Below are 17,655 nucleotides of genomic sequence, written 5' to 3' on the forward strand. Positions count from 1 at the left end.
AAACAGAAGTCTTTTTCCAGGTGAGAACCCAAGCAAACACCTAAAAACATTTCCACTAACTCTGAAGTCGACCCACCGAATATTCTTGAAGGAAATCTCTGGCTGTCACGAGCATAATTTAATGACTGTAGAATACCAGTAGACACTGCTAGCAGCTCTTCTAGGGCTACTAGAGGTCCCAGGCCCGGGTAAAGAAAGAGGGTTGGCGTGGGGTCAGCAACCCGTAGAAAAATAACTTGCCAAAGTACGCTAATCAGAATAAACAAATTAAACCATTCGAATTCTGTTCTTCAAGTTGAAGGATCTTCATTCAGAAGAATGATGACGTCTCGTGGTGAAAGCAGAGGTTCTTGGGAAGTCACGAGGTAAACGCCCTTCATACCGACCAGAGCAACAATTATTATAGGTACGTGGAATGTCCGGACAATGTGGAAGAACGGGAGAACCAATCGAATAGCTGGATAAATGAGGAGATACAGCTTGACGGGGCTCGTGATAAGTGAAACCCAGCGTACCCAATTCGGATAGAAAAAGTTAGATTCGGGAGAGATGTTGCTGTATTCTGGTCATGAAGAACAAAATGCTCCACATATCGAGGGAGTTGCTGCGATACTGTCTAAGGAAGCAAACGAAGCACTTATTGGAATGAATTTCTCATGGACACACGATCATTAAAGCACCCTTCAAAACAAAAATGTGGGAATCGAATGAATGTTATCCCGTGTTATTCTCTAAACAATGGTGGCAGTGAAGACGATGAACATCAGTTCTACCCGAGGCTTCAATCGATCATAGCGAAGCGCTCATGAAAGAACCCGACCACCAGGTGAGAGGTTTGAACATCAAAGTCGAAACGCATAACACCGTCCATGAAGATATCGTGCGACTACTTGGATTGGGAGAAAAGAATGAGAACAATGGGAGGTCCCAAAATTTATGTGCATTTAGCAAAATGGTAATAGTTGGCGTGATATTCCCTCACAAACGCATGCACAAAGCTACATGGTCTCATGAGATCACACTTAAGAGAACAAGATCGATCATATTTGCATGGGAAAATTCAGAAAATACATGGTAGACGTGGGAAGCAGAAGAGGAGCTGATATAACTTTGAATCACTGCCTGGTGGTTTCTAAGGAAACATTGGACAACTGAACAGGCAGCATTATAAAGGTCCAATACAGCGTTCCTTCAAGATACTGACAAACACGACAAATTTAAGACAGGTTTCAGCAATACGCTCTAAGACTTACAAGATCCGCTTGCAGAAGAAACTACTATGTAGTACAGTTGAAAAGGGATCTCAGAAGCACCAGCTTGAACGTGTCAGGAGGTTATGGTTCGTAAGAGGCACCAACAGCCGGAGAAATGCGGAGATATCTATGACATGTACCGAATACACATAAGTAAACAAGATACTGAAAAGCAGAATTAAAGATTTCAAGTAGAAATACATGGAAAATATCGCAGTGCTAGCGGATGAATCTGCAAAAGAATCGAATCCGTGAAGAGTTTATGATGCAACGAAAAAACTAGCAGAGAAATATAATAAACTTGAGAGATAAGTTAAAGATAAATAAGGAAAGCCAATCACTGCGATAGGAGAAAAATGGAACAGATTGACAGAACTCTCCGAGGAACTCTTGCAAAGACCATACACATTGAACCCACAAGACAGTGAAACAGCACTTACAAACAAATATCACTTACCAATAAACGAAGAGATCAGGATGGCCATCAAAAAAACCAACAGTGGGAAATCGGTAGCACCAAACAATAAATCAGCTGAAGCACGAAAGTCGGGCACAGAAGTAACTGAAACGTGCTACACGCTATATTCAGGAAGATTTTGGAGGATAAACAAGTGCCACCGATCGACTGAAAACAAGGATACCTCATTTAAATGTTGGTTGCAGGTAGACAACAGGAAACCCTGGGCCGGGTTTTGTGCTCCTTGGCACTCGTCAGCAAGGTGTACCTCTAATCTTAAGGGAACTGGTGCTCCCTGGCGGATTCGACCTCGTGTCACCCAGCTTCATAGTTAAAGACGTTACCACCGAGCTATCCAAACCTCATCAAGATACCAAGTAAAGGAGATCTGAGCAATTGTGAAAGCCACAGAAGCACCACACTACTAACGGTAATATGAAAAAATTTCAACACAGTGCTGTTGAACTTAATGGAACATTTCGTAAACGCCAAACTCCGAGATCAACAAACAGGATTACGTGAGAATCGATTGTATATCGCCCAAACCGCGGCACTTTGGATCATTGTTGAGAAATCAATTGAATGCAACTCGTCACCATACATCATCTTCATTTACTATGAGAAAGCGTTTGACAGTGTGGATAGGAGAACTTTACGAAACCTCCTTCGACACAATGAAGTGAGTAGCTGATTAGATCGTCAACATCATACGGAATGTTTAAGACGGAGTACACTGCAAAGTCGTGCATGGAGGACATCTGACAGATGCACTGCAAGTGTGAGCTGATGTCATGCAACGTTGCTTACTCTCATCTTTTCTCTTTCTTCTGGTGGTTGAATGGATTACGAAGACCTCAAGAACTGAGAAGTGGCTTGGAATACAGTGAACAGCTTGAATGGTGCTTGGTGGCTTCGACTTCGCAGATGACCTAGATCTTTTATCTCATGCACAAAAACAAATGTAGGTGAAAACCACTGGTGTAGCAGTAGTCTCTACATTCGTAGGCCTCAACATACACGAGAGATAAGGGAAGATCCTCAAATACACTATGAAGAGCACCAACCCAAACACACTTGATGTCGAAACTTTGGAAGAGGTGGGGGCTCCCACGTACCTTGTCAGCGTATTTGATGAAGAGAGAGGATCTGATACGGGGGTGAAGGCATTGGTTGCCAAACCAAGGACAGCATTCCTACAATTGAAGAGCATTTATAACTCGAAACAACTGTCTGCTACCCAACAACGATGTTAGAATTTTCAATACGAACATCACAGCAGTTTTACTGTATGGATTTGAAACTTGGAGAACTACATCCGTCATTAAAATTGTACAAGTATTATTCAACAGTTATTTACTCAATATACTGAATTTCCGTTGGTCGGATATCATCGGTAACAACCTTCTATTGAGGAGAACAAGTTAGCTTTCGATTGAAGAGAAATTTAGGAAAAGTTGCCAAAGATGAGTATGACATATATTAAGGAAGTCATCAAACTGTCCCAGGAGGCAATCCCTGACTTGGAATTGTGAATGGTAAAGGGTAAAATGAAGATGAAGGAACGTATTGCGTCGGTAATCGGAGGCGGAAATCAAAAGGGTGAATAGTAACAGGGAAAAACTGGAGATAGGAGTTTAGGACACAAGTGGTTGGAGAATGCTCGTGGCAGGCCAATGGTTGTCCATGAGAGGTAAGTTTGTATTTAAGTAAGGTTCTACATAACTTAGCAAGCTGATTTCTAATCCAACAGGTTAATGCACGACATTTGCAAGAAACTTTGATCCCTAAAGCTCACATGTTCCCGATACACACCGAATACTGGACGGCCGATAAGGCTCTACTTCTCGTATCTAATCAATAATGTAATGTGCAAATCTAATAGAAAGTTTGCCAAGCTATATTACTTCCATGATGATTTTACTATCTTTCCCTTTTCTTCTGATCAGCCGTTTGGCGCTGAAGCCCAACAGTGTTGTCATCTTATTAAAACATTATTCAAGCATCCCAATAACCTTTCATCATTATCCAGAAGCCCTACGAAATGGTTGCCTGCTGGACACAATAGGAGTGTTCGAACTATCAAGATGGTCTTCGCATCTGATAAAGGTTCATATTTTTGTTGAAAAAGACATGGAAGACATTTCCTGTTATCTTTCCTCTCGTTTTTTCTTTTGTTCGTTTTGAAGGCAGACCACATTTCTCCATAAAATTACTTCCAATTCTATCCGAACTTCTGTAACGTGTTGCTCCATGACAGTTTGGAGCTTTCGATACGTAAACTGTTGCTCTAAGTCTCTTAGCTTTCTCATTAATCTGAATAGAATTATTCTGGTGGAACACAAAAACTCACATAGCTCAGCGACATACATGCATCGCATAAGGTTGTAGAAAATGTGGTGACCCGCCAACATAGCAAACATTTTTCGCTAAACAGAAAGCGAAGAACACGAACAATTGTCATTTAGAATTTACCCATTCAATAATGACAGTAGTACGTTAATATCATGAACTATGTTATCGCGTTTCTTGTCATTTTGAAATAGATTGTAGTTTCTAGGTGCGATATCTGAACGCATACTTCACCTCAGTCAGTCTGCAAAGTTCCCCTTCACGAAGGCATTCCACCCAAACTGTCTACGTTCTCGGAAGGAGAGGATACATTTCTCCCAAATAGTTTACATCACGGGGGAAGAATAGAATTGTCACTTTTCTTTCACTCAAGTTTTATTAAATATCCCCAAACTCCAGCTTTATTCGGGTGTGATGAGAAATGGATGGCAGTGCAGAAACAGAAAATAAAGAGAGTCATAAGCAGTGTCTGCTTGGCAGATAAGTCTTTGATAGAATCCGTACTCGGTCACAGAATACCGTGCCAAATTCCTAAAGTACCACTGGACCTAACCCCAGCATACCTGAAAATGGCTTAATCTTACCGAATATTAGAGTGAGTAATTTGTTAGAACCTAACAACCATGGTCTAGAAATTATACATGCACTTGATTCAGAGATCGAAGGATATATTCACAGCACTCTATCAGATAACTACAGGAGTTCAGATCGAAAATTGATAAGAACTCCTCTGACCACGGCTTCTCACTAGAACTCCAAGAAACTCATCTTGAAGCCAGTTACTAGTGAGCACATGACAATTATCAGTGTAGGGTTGTAGAGATTGTTGAGTATAGAGGTTAGGCGTTCGCCCACGAGACTGAAGGCAACGGGTTCGAGTCACAAATGAGGGATCGTGGATGCAAATTTCTGAGGAGTATCGTACTAGAACAAATCGACCGTTCAGTGCTTCTAGGTTTTCAATGGTGGTCTAACATTCGTCCATTGAAACTCAAAATCGATTTGTCCAGAATATATCAGGCAAAACTTTATAAAATAGTTTTGTTAAAAACATATTTTAGATGAATAGCATAGATTCGATTACTGATATATTCATTAATTTCAGTCTTCTAATTATTTCCCTTTCTGTCATTAATTTCATTTAAAAAAGTGTCAGACTATGACATGATAATCAATTATGCATTTCCGGGAAAATTTTCATGATACATAAAGGAAATCTAATCTTATTATTATATCGATTATGAACATAAAAATACTGTGGTGTGTGCTACTTATATCGACATAAGTAGTATATGATGTTAGTCGTGAACAGAATGTCTGGCAAGGGAGAGACAAGAGTATCGAACAGTAACGAATGGAAACAGAATGCAATTTGTATGAAAATGCAGGGACAATGAAGTCTAAGTCATTTTGAGACAAGTGATGGTCGTTTTGCAAATTAAGCATTTACTATATGATTGTTAGATTTAGTTACCAAGTCTTGTAATTTTCTGTCATGTACATTCGATTGTTCTCACCCGTGATATTGTTCACAACAACACTATAGATGCTTTATCGACACCAAATATTCATTATGCTAAAACTACTCCAGCAATAACAATTTATATTTCACTAGCTAAAAATGAATTACGACATGACTAGTCTCGTATTTGATCTTTGAAACATCGGAACGTATGTTCTTGGTTAATTACTCCTGAATATTTAGTCAACAGTTGTAGAAGTACCCTAATTTGATGAAAGAAACACCTTATAGCAACTCATGTGCAATTGAGTTTGTTCACATTTAATTTGGTTAAGCCCTTTTGTTAACTTATTTAGCGGGCAGAGTCTTCCGTACTATAACAACTTATCTATATCATTGTACCTTTATTATTGTCGTGCTTGTATGAAATATGTATGCTTGAGCATTGCTTATATATATAATCCTACACACTCACGACTCGCTAACTTACTCATTCGCCTTTCTGCTTTGTGGTCTGAGTTATCTGTTAATAAAACTGTAGTTGCTGCTTCTCTTTGCTTTCTGATTCTAAACACCGTTGAGGATTATATGATAACGGTTATGAGGGTGATTGGTTAACGAAGCACAGCCACTACAACCTCAATCATTGTTTGACTGTTGATCAACGTCTTTATTACATCCAGATTTTTGAGCAATAGCTTGAAAAGCTTATATGTGTAGTTGGTCTTCACAGTATACATCTGACTACTATAATTGCATAATATTGCTAACTGAGAACTGGTTTTTTTAATGCAAAGGATGAAAATAGTCATCTGAAAAACAACTGAAACGTCTATAATATTAGAGTTTGTGATAATACATGAACCAGTTCAACTGATTATTCATAAGTTTATCTTAAGGAGAGTATATCTGTAGTAAGCGTGGACTTGGTGGGGACAATAGTATTAATATCTCGTTTGCAATTACAGTGTCTTTGTAAATTATGAAAACCATACAATAAATACTTCATTTGCACATCTTCCATCAGTTGTCACTTACATTCTTCATGATTCTTCCAATTCTGATTTTATTCCAATTCCTTTCTGTTCCCTATTCGACTTTTTTTCAGTTCAATCTTCTCAATCCCTTTTTATACAGGCATTCCACCTCTGAATGGCGTTACATACCATTTATATCTGACAACATAAGTAGTATACATCACATATTTATGAAATGTATCTGACTAATCGTCAATTAACTGTCAAATAACACACGGAGTCGAAACATCAGTTCAGTACTTAATGGCTTTTAATATTAATGTTAACACTATTTCAAACCAAATCTCTTATAATGAAATAGTAATATCAGATTTGGTGTATATTTCCATGAAGAAAATAAATATACATAAGCTGGTAATTGAATACCCAGATTTGTAGTTCTATTGTTATGATTGTATCATATTACTAGTAGTGTAATAAAGATACTTTCAAATAGGATTAATGACAAAACATCGGATTTAGGATGTATGTTATTAGTAATACATTACATAGCATCAAATGGTTAACTGATATTAACCACCCCTCTATTTTTTATTTTGTTCATCGGATCTTATAACATGAAGCTATAAAGTCAGTAAAAATGAAATGAAATAATCTAATGAGGGAATCTTTTCTTTCAAAAGTATCATTTTCTGAAGTCATACAATCTTCTTGATGGACACTCAAAAACAGATTAGTCTCTTGAAAACAATATTTAAGGATTTCATTAAATTGTAGCTTGATATATCTAACCATCTTCATTGATAATATCTAGAATATTCTTTGTATTATTTATTGTAAGTTACAGCAATTAACTTCGTGTACAATTACAATATATAAGCTGTGATTTAACTAGATATTTCTAAGTTGATCAAACTGACTCCGCCTGGAGTCCCTCCGTGGGCTACTGCCGTTCTCAAGCCCGGATAAAGGAGGAAGGTTGGGCATGGGGTTATCGGCCCCATCCCGTAGAAAACTAACTCGCTAAAAAACGCTAACCAGAGAAAAATTATTCAATCTGTCATCTTTATCATTCATTGAAGTTAGCTATAACTTATTAGACAACTTTATATAATACTAGAGTCTTTATTAAATCAGGATTGTATCTGGTAAAGGAAAATAGGAAATATAGTATTTTTTCAGTGAGGACTTTTCAACTAGTTGAACATGTATTTTAATGTTGATATTTACAATGGGACTCGAACCCAGTGTCTTTCTCTTCTAACATAAACAAGTATTATTATAAGTATCAACATTGAAATGAAGGTATATTTAATTGATATAGTACACATGCGACGAAAAGCGCTTCCGGTATTTTACTGACACTTACTACGTAACTTTAATTAAACCTTTAGTTAGATTATTATGATGATGATGTTAAGACGGTTCACTAAGGATGCACATATGTCAATGGAAACTAATCAATTACGAACCTAAACATACGGAGCAGTCCTGTGTTTTGTATTCCCAATCATAAAAATGAACATTGAAATCACAATTGTAAATTCAATTTTTAGTGAAATATTTCAATAATAATTATCATCTCCTTTGTCATTGTAAAATTTTCACATGTAGAACATTGGAGTAACTTGGAAGAATGTCCTTCGATTTATCAAAGAAATCAACAATGAGACTATCATTCAAAAAAGTTTGCTTAAATAGTCCAACATCACAGTCAAATAAACTGTGTGAAGAATCAATTATGGAGTTTCAAAAATATTCTACAATGAATAGTGATAATATTGAGAAGAAACAATTAAACTTACGTCTAAGACGCGGACATACAACTCTACTTAGCCTTATGGGATCAGAACTAAGCGATTTATCAAAATCTGATAAAAGTGAAACAGCCGAAGATAGTTATAATGACTTTACAACTATTTCGTTACCTTATGATCAAGCAAATGAATCTACAAATGCATTAATTAATGAATACATCCCAGATGTTTTACCACTAACGACAGCAAATCTTTCAAAGTAAGTTAAATATGTCAGAGATTGTTTTAGCTGTTTTGAGAATATTGTTGATGTATTTGGAAATCATATACTTCATTTTATTGATTATGATTGCTGATCTTCAGTATTAATCCAAAAGAACTACTACTTAAGTTAAATGTAGAATAATGTAAAGGAGTGTATCTCAACTATATAACCATGTTATAATTGACATCATGAACTGATCTTATCAGGTAACCATTGAAAATCAAGAAGCAGTAGACATTTGCCTCACTTTATTACATGTTATAACTTGTAGCCTATGTGCCCTGTTAATGTATAACGTAACGATACCGCCAATTAGAGCCCCACTAAATACTGTTTACTGACAATTATGGATGAGCATGAGAATGAAATATAGGGCATCTTATTGATTGTTTCTTATAAAGCAAACTGTAACCTAGACGTATAATCACAACATAATCTGTCAGATTGTATAACCATTAAGATCCGCCTTAAAAACAATCGTTTCGGGTTATCGTAAAAAATGTGCTTATTAAGTAATCCGTACAATAACTCAACGGATTAAAGTGGCTTAGATTACAAAAGTATCGCATTCGACCATAGTCATCTAGCTTGAGTTTTTATTTATAAACTCTAGTAAAGAAATCTTAAATCAAACAAAAATCTTGTAAAGTCATTTCTGAGATATTAATTAGTGTAGAATTGATTTGTATTTGATCACAGATGTCTTACAAATATTGCTTGCATCTGCTGCGATCACTGGGAAAGTAGTAGTGAGGTTAGACGTAGAGTATTAAAGAATGATGGTAAATCAGTTGAAGAGGTTGTAAGTCTTCATCGACTGAGATGGTTGGAACACGTGTTGCCTATACATAAATACCGATTACCATGACGCACAATTCTGACTTGTATTGAAGACAGTTGGAAGAAACTTAAGGGTGGCCCAATCAAAACGTGGTATCACTGCTTTAAATCACTAACCTCTAGTCTTAGACATGTTGGTAGATGACGAATACTTGGTTAGTGTCCGTGCAACTATCATAACAGAGAGTTGAAGACTGTGTGAAATGGATCAGAATCGGTCACAGTGGTGTACGCATATATATATATATATATATATATATATATATATATATATATATATATATATATATATATATATATATATACGCATATATATATTCTTTGTCTACTCCTTAAACTATGAGATTAAAATTACTTTATACCTTCCTTTTTACCAGTTAACTCTTTCTTTCTGTTTTATTACATCCTTATATGTAATCTTCCTTTTATTACCGTTGAAGTAACTACCTCTATAAATTTGGTGTTCATCTTGTAGGGCTAGTGAAGTATGACAACTTCGACCGATGCATATATGTGCCTGGTCCTACATTGTAGCCGAATGACTGATTGACTAACTGAGAACTGATTTGTAATATCATAACAAACTTTATTAATCAATATTATCGATTGTTGTATTTTATTTTATTTTAATCAATAAAATCATTATCATTTTATTTTATACTTAAATAATTAATGATAGAATTTCATTTACCATTCTGTTTATTAAGGTATATAGTGAAACAGGAGATTGTTTATTGGAATCATGTATTATCTCAACAAATTTCTATGGAATTAATGAATAAATTAAATGATGATAAAAATGTGGTAAGAGTATAATCATTGAAGAAAGTTACTTATTAAGATGGTGGAGATTTGTAGCTCAGGTGGATGATTTTGATGGAGTTTTATACTCTGAGCTGGATGGTTTGGGAGACACAACCAAAACAAAGAAGTAAACAATGAAAAATTTAAGGTCAGTAAGAAACAATCAACGTCAAGGTGTACAGAACAAGCTGTGAAACGCAAATGGAGAAATTCGAACACTTCACTTTTATCTGAAGTTTGTGCTGATGATGTCGTTAAGAAGAACGAATAAAGCTCCACGGCCAAACCATCCAGCTCAGAGAACAAAACTCCATCAAAAGTTACCTATTGTTTTTTTCATTCATTCATTGTTTTATTGTGATATGATCAATATGTTTGATATGCTTGAATATTATCACGAGTTCACCTTACTCGGTAAACGGAACGAAAGTCAAAGATACATTGACACGATAGACTATTCTTATCTGTTTTCCCAGGCTCTGCTAACTAGATCAAAAAGTCTTGATGAGGCGTACAGAATGTATTCTACAAGCACCCAAGAAATACAAGGTCACTAAACGCACGAATCAAGCTTATTTATACAATGGTAGAAACCCCCTTAGGAGAGCGACAAAATAGCGTAATAAAAAAAGTCCGTCAACCAATGACAGTCAAGGATTTCCGAGTGGGAAATGTAAGCTATAGTTTAACTAGGCATCTGTCGGTGTGAAAAAAAACATGAAATTCAAATTTCCAGAATAAAATTACAAAATTACGACCTTCACCAAGTGAGTTCTGGGTATTTAGCATTCCTAACAGTGTTGTATTCGTACTTTTTTATTGTCAACTAATTCATCAACATATGGTAGTTCTTAATAGTTTTTTTTGTTAAGAAAAACAATTGCCAACTAAGTATTGATTATATTTGGTTTCAATATAATTAATTGTATATAAAAAAGTAACTAATACAGATAAATAATATATTTTTAATATCCCAATGAGTTGAAAAATTAGATTTTCTGACGTTTCGTGACTTAGTGTAAGCCACTTCTTCAGAGAATTAAATAACCAAATTAAAAATAATCCAAGTTCTAACAATCAACCCAATGCTCAATTTATTCGAAATTATCAAACCAAACCTTGGTAATGATACCTAAAAAGTAACTAGTACCTTTAACATTCGAAGGTGTTACCTCTTTGATAAATTGAAGAGAATGTTTTCAAAAAAGACATGATCAATAGTCCTTAATTTTCAATTGTTTTCTTGTTGTTATCAATCTTTCATGAAATCCAACTTCAATTAATATTAACAAATCTACTAACTAAGCAATAATCGTATGTAAACTAGTGAATGGTTTCGAGAAGACAACTAGTGTAGTCGCAGCAAGCTCTGCATCAGTAGGCCTCAACATACACAAGGAAAAAAACAACATCCTCAAATACAACCCGGAGAACACCAATCCAATCACACTTGATGGAGAAACTCTAGATGATATGGAATCTTTCACACACCTGGTGATCAGCTGCATCATCGATGAAGAAAGGAAGATAGGATGCAGATGTAAAGAAGAGGATCGACAAAGGAAGGACCGCTTCCTACAATTGAACAAACAACATATGCAACTCAAAACAACTGTCTATCAACCAATATCAAAGTCACATTCTTCTATGAGAACTTCAAGACAGTCGATTCTACTGTATGGAGCTGAAACTTCCACAACTACCACAACCATCATGAAAAAGGTACAATTATTTATCGACGGTTGTCCATGCGAGGTACCAAACAGCAAAATGTCAATCAATCGTCTCAAACTTGACTGTTCCTTCATTTCCACACTAATCATTCTTTGTCCTCGTTCTATTTCTTCTTTGATCTTAACTTTCTGCTTCCAAGTGTTTCACTTTCTATTGACAAATACATACTACTTATTATCGATCAGCATCAGTAGCATATACCACAATCTTAGTTTCAGACTATAATTTGTTTGAGATTAATCCATTAAATTATCAATATCACTAAATGTGTTAAGATTCAATCATTTAACAATGAAATTCTCTCTCTCTCTCTATTTATAATCATTGCTAAATATGAATTATTTCTTTACAATGATGTTATCACAGGTCATTCAAATATTCTATTTCTATATCTGATTTGTTTTAGGGGTAATTTGTTGTATGAACCCAATCAATGTACTGAATGTTATCATTGTCAAACATTCTATGAACCAATCCATTATATATTACTTACTTACGCCTGTTACTCCTCGTGAAGGAGCATAGGCCGCTCATCAGCATTCTCCATCCAACCCTGTCCTGGGCAATCCTTTCCAGCTCCTTCCAGTTCTTATTCATCCTTTTCATATCTGCTTCTATTTCCCAATCCATATATATATATATATATATATATATATATATATATATATATATATATATATATATATGAATGTAATGATACAAACAATATTGCAAAAGATTTGCCAAGGCAATTCAACTAATTATTATTATTATTATTGTCATTGCACAAATACATTTGTAAGCATATTATTAATGATAGTAGTAATGGTCTATCTCATTCATGATGTAATAATTCTGTAGTCAACACGTTACCACCGATTATTGTATAATATGTGAAACTTTAAAGTAACACTAGAAATCCTAATCAAAACAATATGGACTACAATTGTCAATTCGATTGTATTGATATTCATGGAAATAATTGAGATTGAGAAAGATGATTAAATATTGATTCGATGAAATGAAAAAGAAGAAGAAGAAAAAGAAAGCATCAAACCTACATATATCTAACTAATGTCATAATATAGAACCTGACAATCAAATCATACATAATGACTCCAGATCAGAAGGTTGCGTGTTCGAATCACGTCGGGCTCACCAGATAATTGTGGTGGATCATACAATATGCGAACTCAAAAATGATAACAGAGTTATTAAGTACAAATAATAATGTTAATATATATCAATTAAATGTTATAAACACACAAAAAAGAGGGACGTTACTTAATTCAACAGGTTTGCGCGTGTTCTGATTGAGTCTGGTACCAAAAATCTACAATTATAGATGATTGATGGTTCCAGTAAGGTTGATGAACTCCCAGTGTATAACCCAACGTAGATTATGATATATTCCGATTACAGTCTATAAATGTAGACAGTATTTGATTTAGAGTTCAGTTAACACAATCACAAGCGAATGGAGAACGAGAGGTATGTGTGTAACAGTGTATTTGTTAGCAGTTAACTGAGTGTGTCATGCTAGGAATGTAACACAATGGAAGGAAGTGTCCAAGTTCAGACACTTAAACAATACGTACAATCATTTAATGATAAATGTACATGCGGTGAAAAATTGACAAATAGCATCAAAAACTATTTACAAAATTAGTTTGTCAGGCATATCTCCACAAGTGTAAACAATAGAAATAAGAACTGAATAGAGATTCCTATGCATAAATAATTAGCATATACATTAATCGTATAGTATGTACACTTGATTATTAAGACAATTATGTAAGGAATCAAGTTGATAGAATAGTTTTGTAATTAAATAGTTTATCATTTTATTGTTTAACTAGAATCTGTCTATCTATTCGTATAACTGCTTTCGTTGATATTATAGTGTCGGTCATTATGTTAAGCCCATATACCATATTCTGGCATTTGGACAGGCCAATCTATTCATTCTATTTAATCCACATTCTGACCTTGTTAATTATTCGCTTATCAATCTTCACTGTTTTTATATGAGCGCATATTTGTGTGTACATTTCTTATCCCATTCATCATATGTCTGTAACTTATTTTTGTGTGACTATAAATATTGATTAATGCTTGACTAAATGGGGTTGGATTACCCGTCATCTCCACTGCGCGTCGTTTTGCTTCGCTCTATTCCATTCGCTTTATATACAAAATATATGGGTTCAAAAGTCCATTCTCGTTATTTGACATATTTAATTCCGTTATTGACTAACACTATTGAAGTCAATGATTATATACGAGGATAGGTGACATATACATTTCGACAGCCATCATTCATAAAATCTACTTGGAGTCAGATCTCGGGCCACTAAAATGGTGAACCTTTTCAACAACATCATCCGATGTGAATGAATACAAAATAAAAGGCCCCACTAAAATATTGTTATCTATGTTCATCAGTTTTTAGCTTATTTACTGTTGTCTAGGAATACTTATCTCTGTTAGTTTTTTTGATAAAGTTTGATATAGTGAGTACTGTGTCAAATGGAAGATCAATGTTCCTTAATGAACATTAACTAAATACATTTGAGATGGCAGAGAAGATTTATAGCTCAGGTGAATGATTTTGATGGAGTTTTGTTCTCTGAGCTGAATGGTGTAGTCGTGAAGAACAATGAAAGCTACACAACTAAACCATCCAGCTCAGAGAAAAAGACTCCATCAAAAACTGAATACATTGCTCATCAAGTGCCGAACTGTTCTCTACTATATTATCTGGTAATGTAATAAACTTGCAAATAGATTTTGTATTCATTAATGACGAGACTATAATTTATGGACGAACCAATTGGATTTACGATAACAGATCTTAGGTTTTGGCGAGATATTCATTCACCCATTTGACTAAACAGAGTCTTGGTCTTTTAGCATGATGTCAGTTCGTGATGAAAATCCTAAATCTAATTCTTGACCCTAACCATCAACTTTTAAATCATAATCTTTCTTCTTCAAACTGCTTTTTAACCCTTATTTATCCCTAGTAGGTAGGTAGACATTCTCAAGGTCATTTTACTGTCTCTCAAATTGTCATCCATAAATTATAGTCTCACCTCATGAATTTACTCTATGAGCTTGCTTGCCAGTAAAAAAGGTAACAACAACATCAATATGTGAACAACTTTAGTTAGTGGTGTTAAGGTATTAATTCAAAGCTTCTGATTTATCGTGAACTTATTTTTGTATAAGCTTGATATTATAATCGTTAGTGTTGGATACTTTTGTTCACATATGTTATCTATAAGTCTGAATTCTCTGTTATATTGCTACTTAATCGTCTTATATTTCGTTGTTTAGCTTTGGTTAAATATTGTCTTAAATTACCGAACAACAAATGTTGTGTTTTTTTTTGGGCGTGATATGATCGCCAATCAGAATACGACTTATACAATCTTAACACTGTGCCAAACCAATGACGTGTTGACAAGATCCAGTAGACTAGAATCCTTACTAGACCTTCGCGTCTGGCTCTGCATGTTGAGTCAAGAACAGAAATATCTTCTCCTAATATATGCATCATATATTTCGGACATACTTGGTTTATATGCAAACAACCCAGACCGCATCACACCATAAAATAGAAAATAACAATTGTACAGGATCAAGCTAAAAGGTGACCGTGATTGTAGGAGACTGGAAGTAATATATTGGGAATATCTTAGGCTACTAGTATTTGACCACAGATCCCTTAGAAATATTGCTGGCGTCTGTTGGGATCACCGGGTAAGTAATAGTGAGGTTCGACGCAGGGTACTAGGTAATGATGGTAAATCAGTTGATGAGGTTGTTAATCTTCATCGACTGAGATGGTTGGGCTACGTGTTACGTATGCCTGAACACCGATTACCACGACGCGCAATGCTAACGGGTGTTAGAGATGGTTGGAAGAGAACTAGGGGCGGCCAAACCAAAACGTGGCATCAGTGCTTGAAGACACTAACCTCTAGTCTGAGCCATGTTGGTAGATGTAGACTACTTGGTTGGAGTCCGCGTGACTTTCGTAACCAACGGTTGGAGACTCTTGGTGACATGGCTCAGAATCGGTCACAATGGCGTCGGTGTATTCACTGTCTGTCTTCCCTTAAACTAAGAGATTAAAATCACTTCATATCTTTCTTTCTACTAACTTATTCTTTTTTACTGTACTATATCCTTATGTGCAATCTTTCTCCTATATATTACCACCTTTGACCAAACCACTCCTATGAATCCGGTGTTCATCTTGCTGTGCTAATGCGGTATGGCAACCTGGACCGATGCATATATGTGCCTGGTCCTACGTTGTAGCTGACTGACTGACTGAATATCTTAAGAATAGTAAATCGTATAATAATAGTCAATAGATCGAATAAAAGCTTATGATAAGAGGAATATAGATATATATAAACTAGTTACTTAACAGTTACGCAATAAGAATATATATAATGACAGTCTATGAATAATTCCCGAAAGTTACCCATAGTTTAATCTTCTTCGGATATGACAACAACAAACCCAATCCTGTCTGGATATTATGGAATTTAAATATTTTTGATTTCAGAAGTTTGCATGCTTTCTATTCTATTGTCTTCATTTAATTATGCGGTAATAGCCTCTTCTAAAGAATTCTTGTTCATTGATCTCGTCTTAATGGTAATGCAAATTAATAAGGTGAAATAGGACATTCCGTACTTCAACTATGTCGCTTACGACAAATAGTCTACCTATTTTAATTGAAAAAGCCTGATTCTCAGGAAAGGGCTATTGACAACTTTAGGACACTGAAGATTTATTATATAATTTTCTTGGCACTCATTTAATAGTTCAACGGCATTACTAAAATATTGTCAAAATGTTGCAAAATATTGTATTTCAGCAATAAATATGTGGGCTATATAAATCCTAAGGATTACCGGATAGCTAATATCCAAGTGGTCGTAACTTTGAGCTGATATAAAGACGATTATCAAAGAAAACTGAATTTATAGGCAGAGATGAATGAGATCTAGAAGTGGAATCAAGGATTCGCGTTTCATCCGATTTTGGACTCGTCAGCTGGAAACGCGTGACCTGGATTCCACTGCTAATTACCATTCATTTGTAGTTATAATGCTAATGGCTTAAAGTAATATTGAGGCAAACACCACAGGATGTACATACACTAAAAGAGATAGATCAGTTGCAGTTCGGAAGTTTCGAACAACTAATGAAACCGAATTTACTTCCAAATTCACCATCTATCAAATATAACAAACACTAAGAATTCAATTGCACAAATTCTATTTAATCTAATAGGTATAACTGATTTCTATCGATAACTGCTTCAGTGTGTAGGAAGTTAAATCAATTATTCATTTTAATGATCATAAAAACATCGATATTCTTAACATAAAGTACATCATATTAATGGTAAACATAAGATAGCTTTTTGTGTCCCCCTGATTTGAATCTGATTTGGATAGACGTATGAATATACTATGTGCAGAAATCTTCCATTTAACTTCGTCTATTACCTAGGCGGTAGTAAGAAACCATACACGAGTCACATTGGAGGAATTTATTTTATGCATTAGTTTATCTAAACAGACATTCAAAATAAACGGCGGGAAATCGAAGCGAAGATGGCGAGTGAGTCGTCTTACCTTGACAAAGCGTGACTCAATATTTATAGTCAAACAAAAATAAACTGCAGACATGCGATGATTAGGATAAGCAATAAATAAACATCAGTCGTTCGTCTACAACGTAGGACCAGGC

At 35.1% G+C, this 17,655-nt stretch overlaps 1 protein-coding gene across 1 annotated transcript; it reads left to right on the plus strand.

Moving 5' to 3' along the window:
* Positions 1–1,609: 1,609 nt before the first annotated feature.
* Positions 1,610–11,960, plus strand: MS3_00010499 (uncharacterized protein; the record flags this gene model as incomplete). Its single annotated transcript, XM_051218876.1, has 15 exons — positions 1,610–1,677; positions 1,730–1,752; positions 1,786–1,798; positions 1,843–1,864; positions 1,928–1,963; positions 2,122–2,140; positions 2,223–2,393; positions 2,434–2,486; positions 2,676–2,711; positions 2,745–2,807; positions 2,850–2,938; positions 8,200–8,514; positions 10,068–10,164; positions 11,830–11,886; positions 11,931–11,960. 15 exons carry the CDS (start codon positions 1,610–1,612, stop codon positions 11,958–11,960), a joined length of 1,092 nt encoding a protein of 363 aa, XP_051072551.1.
* Between the last annotated feature and the right edge of the window lie 5,695 nt (positions 11,961–17,655).

This window comes from Schistosoma haematobium, chromosome ZW (assembly GCF_000699445.3).
Source record: "Schistosoma haematobium chromosome ZW, whole genome shotgun sequence".
NCBI lineage: Eukaryota > Metazoa > Platyhelminthes > Trematoda > Strigeidida > Schistosomatidae > Schistosoma > Schistosoma haematobium.